General features: G+C 36.0%; 1 protein-coding gene across 16 annotated transcripts in view; it reads right to left on the bottom strand.

The window, feature by feature from the left end:
* Positions 1-1,852: 1,852 nt before the first annotated feature.
* OSBPL8 (oxysterol binding protein like 8) overlaps positions 1,853-16,113 on the bottom strand; it is a 157,770-nt gene continuing 143,509 nt past the window's right edge. For all 16 annotated transcript variants that reach the window (XM_045811149.2, XM_045811153.2, XM_045811154.2 and 13 more), the window contains 5 exons: positions 14,482-14,667; positions 14,064-14,151; positions 10,383-10,488; positions 8,164-8,266; positions 1,853-6,116 (listed from right to left, as the gene is read on the bottom strand). In XM_045811149.2, the coding sequence (XP_045667105.2) occupies positions 5,984-6,116; positions 8,164-8,266; positions 10,383-10,488; positions 14,064-14,151; positions 14,482-14,667 (616 nt within the window). In that variant the 3' untranslated portion in view covers positions 1,853-5,983. The remainder of the gene's footprint in view (positions 6,117-8,163; positions 8,267-10,382; positions 10,489-14,063; positions 14,152-14,481; positions 14,668-16,113) is intronic.

The following is a 16,113-nucleotide window of genomic DNA, read 5'->3' as shown; positions in this document are numbered from 1 at the left end:
GCGAGGCGGAGCGGGCGGAAGCGGAAGAGGCGGGGAGGAGGCCGCGCGCGGTGGGTAGCTGGGCCTCCTCCCCCAGCGCACCCTCCGGAGTAGCCAGCTGTTCAGCCACCAGGGACAGGCGTTCCAATAGTCCGCGAAGCTGGGCAAGCGGTCAGAACTTCTCCGGAGCTGTTCCTGGAGCGGAAACTGCCAGCCCTTCCCCTGGTCCCTGGGTGAATTTATTCCCTGCAGTGCCTTCAGCTGCCACCAAATCTGTCTCCCAGGAAACGTCCTTCCTCTCGGGAAGTCGGCATGCTAGGGGAGCCTATGTGGAGGCGGGAATGGGTCCCGCGGGTGGAACCGCGTTCGTGCCCCACCCCTGACAAAACCTCTGCGTTGGACTCAGGAGTATTCTGTCTACGTTATCATCAGTTGCTCTCCTAACCATCACAAAAACAGGACAGCAGTAGACTTTATGCTTTCCGCAGTAACTTTGCCACATCTCCTGGGTACGGGTATTACTATGAAACCCCCAGCCACCACAGTTTACTTTTTCTTTAGCAGAGGGGACAGATGTGAAAACTTAGCTACACTGGCGATCACTAGTATGCTTTAAAAACACAGTGGCCTAAGATTATTGGATACAACTGCATAAGAAAACACAGGCAGAAAATATACTGTTTCAATACATCAAAACACACATATTCTCTCTCTCAGGGTTTAAATGGTAAACAGGTAGGTAGGGCTTAAGATTTAGACCTCGGTTTGCTGACACTTATCTGTGACATTCAGTAAGTAAACTCTTCTGTTATCTTAAAAAATGGAGATAATAAAGGAAAAACCTCACAAGGTTTTGCAGTCAGAATGTTTGCAAAGAGCTTTTTTTGCATGGTGCCTGGCATATAATACTAAGCACTCAACAGTCAACTATTTACAGCACACCCCCTCCAAGTACTGTGATATTCACTAGTGTATGGACCCACTCTCTCTACAAGGGAAGGATTATTTTGTAAAGTGCAGAAGAGCCAATTAGGATGATAGCACAACACAGGACACCTACGAGAGTGCAGTCAATATTAGTAAGAAAATTATCTTGTAGATTTTTCATTGAGGTTGAACAATGAGGGGCTGTTCCCCTTACCTCTTATTCCTACGCATAGGACAGGGGAAACCTGTAAGCCCTCCTTTCCCTCTGCCCCCCAACCAATTAATAAGACAAAACCAACTATTAGCCAGAAGCAAGTAGACCCTGGGGAGAGAGCAAGAATGGAAGAGGAAAGAGGATGGAAGAAAAGAGAGGAAAACAGACAGGAATGATTTGGAACTCACCTGATGTTGACTGGGTATGGACTAATAAATGATTTGAGGGGAAAAAACTTTTTCTATATATACTTGTTTAATAGTAGGTTTATTTCCTGGTTCCACCCATCACAAAACAGTGGTGGATATAGCTATGATATATAGATTGGAGCAGTGGATTACTCCAAACTTTTAAAAGTAAAGTGCTACCATCAAAGTTCTATTTAAGTGTACTGTGGAAGAATGGACATTGAAGTTAGACATGGATTTAAACTTGTGCTTGCCATCACTCTTACTGTGTAGCTTCTGGAATCATTTAACTTAGAGCTCTGAGTCTCAGATTCTTTGTTTATAAAGTTGGGCTAACTTCCACTTACCTTAAGGTTATTATGAGTATTTAAGAAGAATGAATATAAAGCACCAAGGAAAGCATACATTAGGGATTCTAACTATTAAACCCTTCCCAGCCCTTCACCATCCTTCACAACTACCCCTACTGATTATCTTTTAAATTTAAAAACTAGGACAAAGTAAGTTAGTCACCATATGTTATATTCAAAGTCTTTGATCATAGTTTGCTCTTTTTAAGAATTTTATTCAGAATGCCTACCTGTAGAAGTTAGCATAATTTTACAGATTAGAAAAATTCGATTTTTTTTTGTCTCTGCAAACATTTATAACAGGTTAGGAATAATAGATTAGAAATGTAATACATTACAAAACAGTTGCCTATGACTATCTGTACATCTACTATGCACCTCAGGGAAAGGATTTGACAGTGTGCTGAACTTACACTGCAGATAACATACTTTTATTCTATTATACAAAACCGACCAGTGGTAGTGTTTGAATTTATAAATGGCCATTCAACAGGATATTTAACTTAAATGTATATTTAGCATGCTAAAAAGTGAAAATTTTTCAACCGAAGTTCTGTGGCTCATCAGTTCTAATGTTTCATGGCATTTTTTTAAAATAAATTTCAATACTGTAATACTAAAATAATTTTACATGATAAATGCAAAAAGATAAAGTTTTCTAAACATTTTAGAAAGTATATTCACATTCATTTTGTCATGGGTTTCTTGTGGCTCTTCTAAATATGTTAATCATATTAAGGAGACACTGGTCCTATACAATTTTAACAGTCCATCTTCAATTAAAAACTGTAACAAAACAAACAGTATGTTAAAGAGTAACAAAAAGTAACTTAAATATACTAAATTCACACACTGTACGTAAACAAAATGAAACCAAATTACATAATAGTGGCAGGTTATACATTTTAAAGAATTTCTTTATCCATGTAGTCAAATGAGACAGAAGTTGAAATGTAAACTTAGTGATTTGTATGGTGTTACCCCTTATTGGTTCAAATTGGAAAATTTGGTATAAATGCTAATATTAGTATTTTATTTCTGTACATTTAACATAATTCAAAATAATCTACAGCATCACGTATGGCTCATCAATATTGCCATCATCACTGTGTATCAACCAAAAAACCCCCAAAAATATATTCATTACTCATTAGAAATACTAAACACTGGAAAAAATGGAATTTTATACATTTGTTTTCTTAAATATTTGACTAAGATATTCAAAAAGTTAAAACTGCCTTCTACAGAATTTTATGTGTATATGGCACAAGTTGACACCCAAAACAGTGTGAATTCCATCAAAAAGGCACTGTTTACAATACTCAGAATAATCTGACAAGTCTACTTCAATGATGTCTAAGAGTGAATATATTTGAAATAGTTAAACAGACAAACCCTTATAAAAGTACAGCATTACTGTTTAAATATACTATAGCTATATAAAAGGAAATAAAACAACACAGAGAAATGACCCTTTATGACAAGTAAGCCTATAAACACTTCGAATCATATTGGAGAGTTCTGTAACACAAAAATAACAAAAAGTATTTTCTTAAAGGCACAAAAGCGTGAATACTAAATGAGTGTTGTATTTTACAAGGCCAACTTTTTCAATGGAATGGTGACAAGGACTACACTGTACCTTTATAAGTGATACAAAAAAGTACTAACATGAAATACAAGTAAAATATCTATTGCTGAAACTTACTTGTTTCACATGCCCTATTTACTGTCTATTCCTGGGCCAGCTATACCTCACTAAATGGTGGATAATTGAAGGCATAGTACATTTAATAATTAAAACAAATGCACATGTCAATAATTATTACTCATCTAAATTTTCATGTGAAAAAGTAAAATTTTTGATCAAATGAAAAAAAAGTGGTCATAAGATCTTAAATCCTAGAAACCATCATGAGGTTCTCAGACAACTGGGAACTGTAATCACAATTTTTATGAATCCATGGTTGAAGGAATATTAATCTCAGGTAGAGAACATTCAAAGTCAATTACATATATGGCTACATACAAAGTTAATTATGTGTTTTAAAGGATTCACATACTAAGCCTAGTATAAGCACTGATCTAAAACTAAACCACCAATTCCTGAGTTTTGTGTTCAGTTCACAGAAAGGAACTCATACAACTAAAAGCATAAGAAGACTTAGATTAGATATATGCTTTCAGTGTATAAGAAACAGTCATGAGTAACCCTGCTCTTTTTCATGAAATAGTTTTTGACTCAAGTAAAGAACCCAAAATATCTGCCTTAAAAAAAGAAAATAACTACCTTTCCAGTCTTAGACGATACCTATACAAATAAAACACTATTTAGACCAAATGAAAATAACACACAAGTGGGTAAGACTAAAACTGCAAAGGGGGGTTACCAACAAAAAATTTTAAGTTCTCAGGGTTTAATGATGAAATGATTTTTGTGATCAGCCAATCAACTTATATAAATACTAATTTAAACCATAAAAAGGATCAAATTGTACAATATTTACAAAATATCATCCATCAATGAATAGGCAGTTGGGCATTAACATTGGTAACAGAAAGTGAGTATAAAAATTATATTGACAAGCATGAAATACAAACAGATCCCACCTGTTCTGTGTAGTCATAATAAACCTATACTTACACCAGGTATAGGTATATCTCACTTACATTTCAGTCAATTAAAAAATGTTTTCACATGTACATATGGAATACAGCATTATTTTGCCAAAACTACATGGGAAAATTGCTCTTCTTAAAACCTACGGCTACTTAAGATAGCTATATTAGTTAGGGGGAAAGACAGGCTCTTTTTTTATCACTTTCAGTTTTTGTAATTTAGCAATCATTCCTTGATTTTATATTTATCATGGCATAGATGATTGTAATCTTGCTAGTGTCTCACACTCTCTTCTTAATCAAAGGCAAATGTAGCCAGAATAGTTATTCTGACTTTTATTTTCATTAATAGCCACTTCGAAATCTACACTTTCAGGATTCTGAGATATATCTTAGGACAACATGTTCCTAAGCTTAACTACATTTGCAAACATTGCTTCTGAGGACTGTAAATATTTATGACAAAAAGTAAAAATATTAACCCCTCCCCCCAAAAATTAGGAAAAAGTTTGTCTGAGCCTGAACAAAAAAAATCTTGAAGAATTGTTGTTTTATCACAGAATGAAGTTGCTCAGAACAGGAGAGTAAGGAATTAAACCTCAGAACTTGATGTTCTTCTTAAATGCTCAACTTATTGCACATTTTAAAGAAACCAATTTTAATATACACATAAATGCTACCACACAAAGTGTCTTTTCTTATCGCCTTTCTCTTATTTGGCTTTTGAAATAAAATATTGGTTATAATTTTTTCTATTCTATTTGTTCACTGAACACACTAGGGTCTAAACAAAAGCTAAAATATATTTTTCATAATGAAAAAACGTAAATTATCAGAATTTCATATGTCCTATAAACATCTCTAGAATTTGACCTATGCTATTGGACCAATGGAGTTACAAAAAACAGAAATAAGAAAAAAGGACAGCAATAAATTTTGACCACACTTTTTTAAGCAAGTGATTAAGGTGGTATTATATAGGTATAAGAAAGATATAATGAACAGATCCAAATAGCCGCATACCAATTTTTATGTTGATATACACACACATACATTTATACCTGTATCTATAAATATTAAATTCTAGGGGTTAAAAAAAGTCATGTGTAAACTTTTAAAAAAGCAGTTTGCCATCTTGTCTCTCTCAGTACATCAATTTTGACTACACTTTTTTCTTGCTGTTTCTAAGAAGACAACTGATCTGGGTGCTTTGGAAATGATTTTTTTTTTTTGAAACAGGACAGTGTTTTAAACTATTTATGTCAATTATGCCATCATTTCCCATTCTGTAATTCCTTATTGATAAAAGTCTTGTGCCTATTTTATGAAGAAAATAGACTGCTATATATATTTCATAAGAATGTTAATGCTATATCTCAGAACATACTACAGAATACAAAGACTACTGTCAGGTATACATAAGACACAATTGTGTATACATGTGGATTTATCACACTCACATGTAAACACATTGTCACAAAAGCTAGAAATGTTCTGGCACTTAACACATAGCTCACTTTAATAACCAATAGTTCTTATTTCAGGTTAAGGATAAAAGGTATGAAAGGTCAACACCTCTACATTTATCTCTAAGATTTTTGTTTTAGAAATATTGTGACGTTTTAATAAAGACCAAAGCAACTTGAACATTTGGTCCCAGGCCAAATCTGATCATTCCAGTTCACTGATTCAACTGTAAGGAACTTCTACTTGAACATGAAGTTTATTATAACTTGAAGCAAAATCAGGAGGAAAATGATGAAGTAGTCTTTTTGTTGCAGAAAATAATCCGTGGCAGGTGTGCTTGAAACTAAATGATTTCGAAGAGCCATAATATTTCTGCAAAAATAAAAACAGTAAGTTTTATGTCAAAAATGTTACCACAGAACTCATAATTTGATATGAGACTTATTAGTAAAGTCTTAGTTAAGAGAACACTTAATTACACTATCTAAAGTAACTAGTTCAATCAATTACAACTACTTGAACAGGAACCTGATTATCTTACGTGAAGCCATTATTGTCTAAATCTACATTCCACGTTAAACCAAATACATTACTCAATGATGTGCACCAAACATAATTAAAATTTGATACAAAAAATATATCACCTTTCTCTGTATCACAGTGGTTTTTTTTTTAACAAAAATTGTGTTTTTTAAGTTGGCCTAATTAAGATTCTTTTTACCTTTACTTTAGGGATGATAGAAGTAGAGTTGGAGAAAAATCCTAAATTCTCCAGGAAAAAATAATACAACGGATCTCATGACATTCCTAACTTGAAAAATGCTACACAGGCACTTCCTATGCTAACAAAATATTAACTTAGTCATGTAATGAGCTTACACTATCCTCATGCCATCCTAAATGCTTTTGGCTAAAAAGAAAAAAACTGGTTAGTGAAGACATCCCACCCCGCCCCCACCCCAACTTCTTCTATTAAAGTGTTTTACCAGTATAGAGAAAGAAAGGAAGCAAATGAACTAGTAGGCTCATTAATTTATAAATCTAATTAAACTAGGAAACAAAAATTTTATATAAGGGCTGATGACACCAAGATGCAGAAGACATGCCCCCTCCTCTAACGGAGCTCATGGTCCAGTGGGGGCTGCAGGGGCGAGGTAAGCAGACACACACAATAACAACTCTGTAGTCTAGTAAATGCTCAAAAGCAGTATGTATAGAGAATTGTATAAGAAAAGTGGAGAGATTAATAACTCTACAGGGCAGGGTGAGTAATTAGAAATGTTACTGAAAGGATAGTATTTGAATTATATTCTGAAGGATAAACAGGGATTTTCTTAATGGGCAGGGTGGGAGGAAGAGCAATTCCGTGTTGACAAAGCTCCAGAAATGACACAGAAAGTGTATCCTGGAGATGTGAGGAGTTTCAAAGAACTAGAACATGGGACAGGTGTAGGGGAATGGCAGGAGGTGAGGCTGTAAATGAAAACAGCAACTAAATGTAAGCTGTAAGATCACTAAGAACGAGAAAAATCACCTTAAAAAAAATTCTCTGATATAGCAATGGGAGGCAACCAATCTGCACTCATGCTAGCTTAGCAATGGAGCAGGAGAGATCAGGACCCTTCTCCCTCCAAGGAGCCTTCCTAGGTGTTAATCTTGTGCTGCTGGGAGAAAGACAATATCATATGGTTTCTTTCATCTATGGAACATAAAAACTAAGAAGATCGGTAGGAGAAGAAAGGGATAAAGAAAGGGGGGGTAATCAGAAGGGGGAATGAACCATGAGAGACTATGGACTCTGAGAAACAAACTGAGGGCTTCAGAGAGGAGAGGGGTGGGGGAATGGGATAGACTGGTGATGGGTAGTAAGGAGGGCACGTATTGCATGGTGCACTGGGTGTTATATGCAACTAATGAATCATCGAACTTTACATCAAAAAAAAAAATCTTGTGCTGCTGGATCACGGAGAGGTATGCGTGAGGAATGGCGTGGGACTACAAAAAGAGCATTCAAAGGTCTCAGGCTATTCAACCATTGCTGTGAAGTATTTCAGTATTTCAACAACTGAGGCACTCCAATTAAAAATTAGCTACATACAAAGGGATGGCAGAAGCCTTTGTTAGCCAACTTTCTCAGAAACCACCCCACTTCCACACCTAACCCAGCTATATTTCAGGTATGCTACAGCAGTAAGATTCCAATCCTACCCTCACGGATGAGGAAAAACCACCACTCTCTACCAATATTTTAGTGGTGAAGGAATTTCATAAGTGTTAGTCATCAGGTAACAGAAGCCAAGGTTCTATTTTAGCCCAACAATGTTTTAAAACTGTAAAGTTTGCATATAATTTCCTACATAACAGGATTCTTAACTATCCCTCTAGACTTAAATGAACAGCCACTGTCCATATATATTACCTTTTAATTTCTTCCTGTGTTTGTTTTATAGATTCGATGGAATTTTGAATGTCTCCCAGTTCTATCCCTTTCTTTCTTCTTGTATTTGGTTTTACTGACTGAGCTGAAAAGACATTTGGAATGAAGTTGGTGAAAATACCGAATACATACAATTATAAACAATTTACATTTCAACATAACGATTCTCGTGTAATAAAAATTTTCCTAAGCATTACTTTTATGGCTTAGAGAGTAATGTAACAATACTAGTATTCTGCATTTTTTTAAGTTTCAATCATATCATTTCAAAACTAGAATACTACAAATATATTTAAAGTAACTACAAATTAGTTATATTTTGGATGGCATCAGTTTTTTTTTTTTTTTTTTAAAGATTTTATTTATTTATTTGACAGAGATAGAGACAGCCAGCGAGAGAGGGAACACAGCAGGGGGAGTGGGAGAGGAAGAAGCAGGCTCATAGCAGAGGAGCCTGATGTGGGACTCGATCTCGGTACGCTGGGATCACGCCCTGAGCCGAAGGCAGACGCTTTAACGACTGCGCTACCCAGGCGCCCCTACATCAGTTTTTTAATACTCATTAAAATAGACAAAAATAATCCATTAAAAATACATATATTAATTTGGGGGAAGGTATTACTCTCTTTTATCTCTTGTCTATTTGCCTACATCTGAAGAAGTCAGTTTTTTGAGCCCCCTTTTCAGTGTTTTATTGTTGATGTTATAGTCACCTAAATTTTATATCTTTTCAGTTGGTTTTGCTACCTTTTCTATAAATTTTTACTGTCAACCATTACACTGTATTTTTTTCCCCTTCAAACCTCTCATATCCATTCCTCTCATATCCTGTTTTTGTTCAGATCTTAACCTTTCTCCAGGTCTCAGCTTTCTTATTTGTAAAAGAGGAATAACAATACCACCATTCAAACTTCACATGGTGGTAGTACAGTGTATTAAACATCTAGCTTGGCACACATTATGTACTCAGTGAATGTCAACTGATAAATTACAGGTAAATAGTGGAGTGGATAAGAGAGTGAATTAAGGAACCAAAATATCTGCATATATTACATATACATACTGCCTTATGGGATACGTGACCTTGAGCAAACCTGTGTCTCAATTTCCTTTTCTGTAAAATGGGAACAAAACAGTATAACTAATAACCCCCTCTAGCACACCGGTACCCTGTGACTCATACTTTTAAACGTTTATTGATTTTATTCCTCTTTTACACTGGTCATCTTGCCCCCCCACCAACATCCCTCAAGCCTAGATTGCTGTAATCCATTAGAAATCTTAATTCATCAGGGTTCATCTCTAAGAACCTACCTCAAACTGAATTCAGCTCCCTTTCCTTTAAATTGTTATTTGTTGTCTACTAATTTCCTGGCATTTATCATTTATTCACCTCTAGTGTTATTGCTATAAAAATAAGCTCCCTAGCTTAGTAGAGAACTATGGCTTTAAAAAAAAACCTTTATTTTCTCAGACATTACCTTAATCCTTTCTTGATTATATCTCAATGTAATTCAAGACATTTTACACATTATCTGACTTGAACAAGAATGGCATACTAGTTAATTTAGTCCATAATTCTGATATATTTTTACTTCTCTGTGACTTCTAAACACTGCAAGAATTTATTCTAAAAATGGAAAACTTTCTTTAAAGCATGGAAATGAGCTCAAAGCTCAAAAAATGCTTCCTGCATTGAATCTAGGAAACCATCAACAATTTTTCAGAAGCTAACAAGAACTAGTACTACAGTGTGGTTCTTTTTTTTTTTTTTTTTAAGATTTTATTTATTTATGTGACAGAGAGACAGCCAGCGAGAGAGGGAACACAGCAGGGGAGTGGGAGAGGAAGAAGCAGGCTCCCAGCGGAGGAGCCTGATGTGGGACTCGATCCCGGAACGCCGGGATCACGCCCTGAGTCGAAGGCAGACGCTTTAACGACTGCGCTACCCAGGCGCCCCTACAGTGTGATTCTTGATTTGCATGTTCTCCACTTGCCTTTCCCTTGTGGCCTGGTCTTGAAACTTATCTATAATCTAAAATAGCTTTTTTTTTGCATGCCATCTCTGTCTCCACCCAAACTCCTACATTATCTTCCTGAGTTAATATGAAAAACACTTTTCATATATTAAACATAATACTGTAATATCCTTTTAAAAGTTTAGGTGCTTGTAGTGAAGAGTCTGCAGTAAATATTTTTACCTTCACTTCCAGATGAGTCCTGGATATCAGGTTCTGGGGAAGAATAGCCTTTTGCCACTTTCTTCTGTTGCCTGGTTGGCTTATGTTTCATTTTTGGGACACTAACCTGAAAAAAAAAAGCCATGCTATGTGAATTTGCAGTGAATTTTTAAATTAAAGACCAATGTTGTATAACTGTCAAAGCTATCTGTTCATGGGTACAGTACACTGAAATAAAAATAAAGATGAAATAGTCTAATTAAAACTTAACAACATGTGATACACTTATACAATCAAATGATTAAATTGTAATAGGAAACATTAATTTGGCACAAATAACAAAAAATATTTTAAAAATATGCAATGAAGAGTTTCTCTTCACTGCTGAGCTCTATCAACCCATTTTCTCTAAATACTATTACTCTGTATATCCTTCAAGGGACATTTTTATGTCACACACAAATATGAATATAGACCCCCCAAACTTCTAATTGCACCAGTCAGTATCTCTAGTTCAATGTCAAATATTAGTGTTCTTTTTCAATCATATTTATCTTGTTCTCAACACTAGAAATATTCCCATTGAATGATATTGGGTTTCCCATAAAATTATTAACTTACTTTTAATAATATCTGGATACTGTAGAGAGCATCTTCTTTTTTTAAGATTTTATTTATTTGAGAGAGAGAGAGAGACAGTGAGCAAGCATAGCAGGGGGAGGGGCAGAGGGAGAGGGAGAAGCAGACTCCCCAGTGAGCAGGGAGCCTGACACAGAACTCAATCCTAGGACCCTGGGATCAGGACTTGAGGTGAAGGCAGACACTCAACCGAATGAGCCACCCAGGCGCCCCTAGATAGTATCTTATAATAAATGGAAGTATTATTCTGCAGAGCGTGATTTTTTAAAACATGCTTTTATTTATTTATTTGAGAGACAGAGAGCACAAGCAGTAGGGAGGTGGGAAGGGGGAATGGCAAAGGGAGAGAAGACTCCCTGATGAGCAGGGAGCGTGACATGGGGCTCAATCCTAGGACCCTGAGATCATGACCTGAGCTGAAGACAGATGCTTAACCGACTGAGCCACCCAGGTGCCCGCCCCGTTGCAGAGCATGATTTAAACTTATATAAAGTATTTGAATGCATGCACAAGATTCAGAAGTATATCAGATGATCAACTAAGACTAAATTTTTCTTAGAATAATGTACTTCAGACTCTACTCTATTAACAAATAGGCTTGCAATTTTGGAGGTCAATCCTAAGGTTAAAAACTCAAATTCAAGAGAAGAAACTAGAATCAAAAGGGTAAGATAATTTACATGCTTATAAAAACAGGGAACCAGTCATCATAACTCCTGGATTCTATTCATACCATTCTAAATAGGAATTATCTACAATTACCCATTCTTTTGCAAAATCTTATTCGAAAGACAAATTAAAATAAAATTTCTGCAATTTTGTTATAGAAAATAAGCAATGAGCAGGTAGGTTCTAGATTCAGCTTACACTATGCCCTCCTACTTCAAGTCACAGAGACTGAACATTATAGCATTAGAATCTAAATCCACATTCTTAGAGTAGGTTCAAATTGGAGATTGATGAAGACTGGTGAGAAGTATTTAAAATGACAAAGGGAGTCACCAATCTATCTCTCAGTAAACTCTACCTTTAGGAGGAAATACAGATGCCCTGTCTCTATCATGTTTTTATTGTTAAAGGCAGAAACAATGTTTAAAAAAAAATTTTTTTTTGAGAAGGGGGGGCAGAGGGGGAGAGAGAGAGGGAGGGGAAAGAGAGAGAAATCTTAGGCAGGCTCCACGCCCAGCACGGAGCCCAATGCAGAGATCAATTTCACAACCCTGAGATTATGACCTGAGCTGAAATCGAGTCAAATGCTTAAATGACTGAGCCACCCAGGCGCCTCTAAAATGTTTTACAGTTTCTAAATAGTGATACCATGTGTATGTACAGATACACATATATATATAATAAATTTTGCCACCTCAGCCATTTTTAAGTGTACAATTCAGTAGTATTAAGTAGATTCACAATACTGTGCAAATGTTGTGCAAATAGCTACTTCTAAAACATTTTCATCGTACCAGAGAGAGACTGTAATAATTAAGCAACGACTTCTCATTCTCTCTTCCCCTCAGTCCCTATAGCTTCTTTTTCACTTTAGTTATTCTATTTTTGAGCTCCAGAATTTGTTTGGTTCCTTTGTATAATTTCTCTTTATTGATATTCTAATTTTATTTATGTATCTTTTTCTTGGTTTTCTTTAGTTCTTTGTTCCTGTTCCTGTTTAACTCTGTGGGCACATTTGAGACAACTGTTCTAACAACTCTGTCTGTTGAGTCTGGTGTCTGGATTTCATCAGGGATGGTTTCTGTCAATTTATTTTGTTCCTTTTAATGGGTCATCCTTTTATGCTTCTTTCTATGCCTGGTTATTCTTTAAAGAAAACTGGACATCTGATTGTTATAATGTGGTAATTCAGGAAATCAGATTCTCCACCTTCCCCAGGGCTTGCTGTCTTCTGGACTGATGAAAGCTATAGTACTACATTTGTTCAGTAAAATCCCTAAATTGTTTTTGCAAAGACTGTATTCCTTGTTCATGGTTACTGAAATCTCTGTTCCTTAGCTTGTGTTCAGCTAGCACTTTGACAGAAGCTTCCTTGAACACCAGTAGCTAAACAAATAAAAACAAAAGACAAAAACAAAAAAAATACTCTCCAGCATTAGCAGACTGGCTCTGTGTAGCGGCCCTCTTTCAGCTCTACGCCAGGCTTGCACAGGTCTTTTCTGAGCATAAGCATTTTGCCTTGGACCTTTCCAAGGTTTTCTAAAATTCCTGATTCCCTAGTTTCCCAAAGATTTTCTCCCCAGCTTTTGTTTCTCACCTTCTACAGTCTATCGTTTTGTTTCAGTGGGAATCTTTTGCCCCAGGATTGTGCCGGTTGTCAGTATGGCTCACAGTACTTCCAAGCAATGCCTGCAGCCTTTCTGGGTGAGCTCTGAGTTAGTGAAAACAGGCATCCTTCAGGTAGCCCCCAGAAAGATTAGAATAGACAGACACAATTTGTGAATAAGGTCTGCTCTGCTCCCTCTGGAACCAGGACTTGCACTGGGAATGTGTGGACCCTTCAAGACTACCTGTGCACCTGTGAGGAGTTGGGGTAAGGGCAAGTAAAAATGCCATAAAGCTTTCCTATGGCTCTGAAGTCACCTCTGTCTTGATTTAGCATTCACTTTGTTGCTGCAAACCTCTGACTATTTTCCATAGTTCTGGCAAATTTACTTCTGACCATTTTTGCTTGCTATTTTTGTTTCTTTGAAGGGACAAGGGCTTGGAGCTGACTACTCTGCCATTTTGCTGACCTCAAATTTTAAATTTTGAAGCCAAATTTTAAACTTTGGTGGCCAAAGATACTAAGGGCTTAAAAAATTTGTAGGTCTAGGGGTACCTGGGTGGCACATACGGTTAAGTGTCCAACTCTTGGTTTTGGCTCAGGTCATGAACTCATGGGTTGTGGGATCGGGCCCTGAGTCAGGTACCATGCTCAGGGCGGAGTCTGCTTGAAATTCTCTCTCCCTCTCCCTCTGCCCCTCCCCCTGCTCGCTCTTTCTAAAAAATAAATAAACCCTTAAAAGAAAAATTTGTATGCTTAGCAGATCGTGTTACTTTTTTATTACATACCATTGGAGTGCGATGTTTCACTTTGGTCTGGATAACACCATCTTTTTCGAACTGTATCATATCATTAAGGGGGTCCCATGGTCTAGTACTGCATAAATGAAAAAAAAAAAAAACAAACCCCATTTGTTTAATAACTGAACAAAACACTCAAATACTTTTCCAAAAATGTATTCTATAGATTTATATTAGCAATTATGAACCTAGCTCTAAGATTAAGATTTGTCATATCTAATTTCTTCTGATCCTCAGCTTCTTTTGTCAGATTTATAATGGATGGAACATCAAGTTTAAAATCTCACACTAAATTATATATATGGCTTAATGAAATACTACTCCAACTAACAGTAAAAGTTACAGAAATAAAGGCAAAAAACTATGTTGGTGTATTGTTTGTAATATACTCTTTTTAATTACTTACTCTGCAAACTTGTAATGCCATTCCCCTGTGAGTGGATCAAGCTCAAATAACTTGCATGTCCACTCTTCACTTTTTGTTTTCCGATCTCTGGCAGCTTGTCTTTGAGCTTCTTCTAAAACATACTTCTCTTGAGTAGCTTCTGTTTGGTCTTTGGCATTTATGGCTCGAGTTACCCGCTGCCAGAGTCTAATACATGTGTAAAAACAGCATTAAAAAGAGAAAATCAAATCTACATAGAATAGACTTGAATCCCCTTGAAAGAAAATGGTGCCCATGTGGGTTTTTGGCTTTGACAAAGCTTATGCTCACAGGCTTCGGAATGTGTCAAGATACAAAAAGCGGTGCCTGAGTAGAGAGATCACAGTGGAGACTAATTTTTTTTCTTGTCAGGACAGAGATATTACCTGGATTCTTAAACACATGGCAATGAATGGTGCTGACCCAAGATGATGAGAATGTAATGAAGGCTCAAGAATCTATATTTTAAGCTCCCTGGATGATTCTTATCACTGTTTAAGATTCACAGGCCTCAAAGATCCAATACTGTAATGCCGTGCTTCTCAACCTTGGATGCAGGAATCATCAGCAACTTTTAAAATAAAATCTTGGGGATAGGCCCATGTATTGGTTTTTTAGATGTTTTCCAGGTGATTTTAAATCATAGCCAGTGTTGAGAACCAATGATATAACAGAAAAGACTGGGTAAAATCTTTTCCCCTACTAAAGTTTAGTTTTTTATCAAATAAAAATATACTATCTATATCCCAGCTACCTAAGAAGACAGCATGTTGTGACTGAAAGAACACAAGCTTTGGAATCAGAGTTGGGATGAATTCTTGGCTGGTGAACTAAAAGTTACGTATCCCAAGACTCGTTTCCTCATCTTTAAAATATGTTAAATTATATTCACACCTCAAGAATTGTTTATACCTTGGCAAAGCTTCATTCTTGATAGAGAGCATCATGTGGTTATAGCTGAAACAATTTTTAGAACTGGTGCATACACATTCTTCCATTTTTGACAATCTCAATTTTGAATGTAGAAGGAAAGTACACAGACATGAATCCTCATGACAATGAGACATGAGAATGATATGCATATGAGAACATGTCGTGAGAACTAAACTGTATAATGTATATAAAGTACCTGGTAGAGTGTCTTTTACATAGAAACCTTCTAACACAAAGAAATATAATAAGAATAGAACTGGGCAATACTTAAACAATATTTTTGGTTCAAAAGTGTAAGACATCAAGCAAGAATTCCATGACTTAAGAGCAGAAACTATGGTCGTAATTATTACCCAACTAATGTTAAGTCCTCTAGAAGCCTGCATATCCTGTGGCATAATTCTTGTAATTTGAAAACCAAGAGTAATCAGTCCCATGATTTTATACAAACAAAACAGAAGTTTTTTGGTTTTGTTTTTAATAGGCCTTGGAGCAAATAAGAAGAGAAAGGAAAAAATGGGAAGCTTTAGTTTAGAACTGCAGAAAACCAGTATGATTTTTTAACCAGTATGATTTGTATATTTATTTGACATTCACATATACCAAAAAAAAAAAAAAAAAAGTCCTGTCACATCCCACAAATGTTATTTTGCTGAATTAAAATATGACTGAAAAGTGACA

This window comes from Ursus americanus, chromosome 17 (assembly GCF_024610735.1).
Source record: "Ursus americanus isolate L20-20 chromosome 17, mUrsAme1.1.p, whole genome shotgun sequence".
NCBI lineage: Eukaryota > Metazoa > Chordata > Mammalia > Carnivora > Ursidae > Ursus > Ursus americanus.
This window is presented reverse-complemented; position numbering and strand designations above follow the sequence as displayed.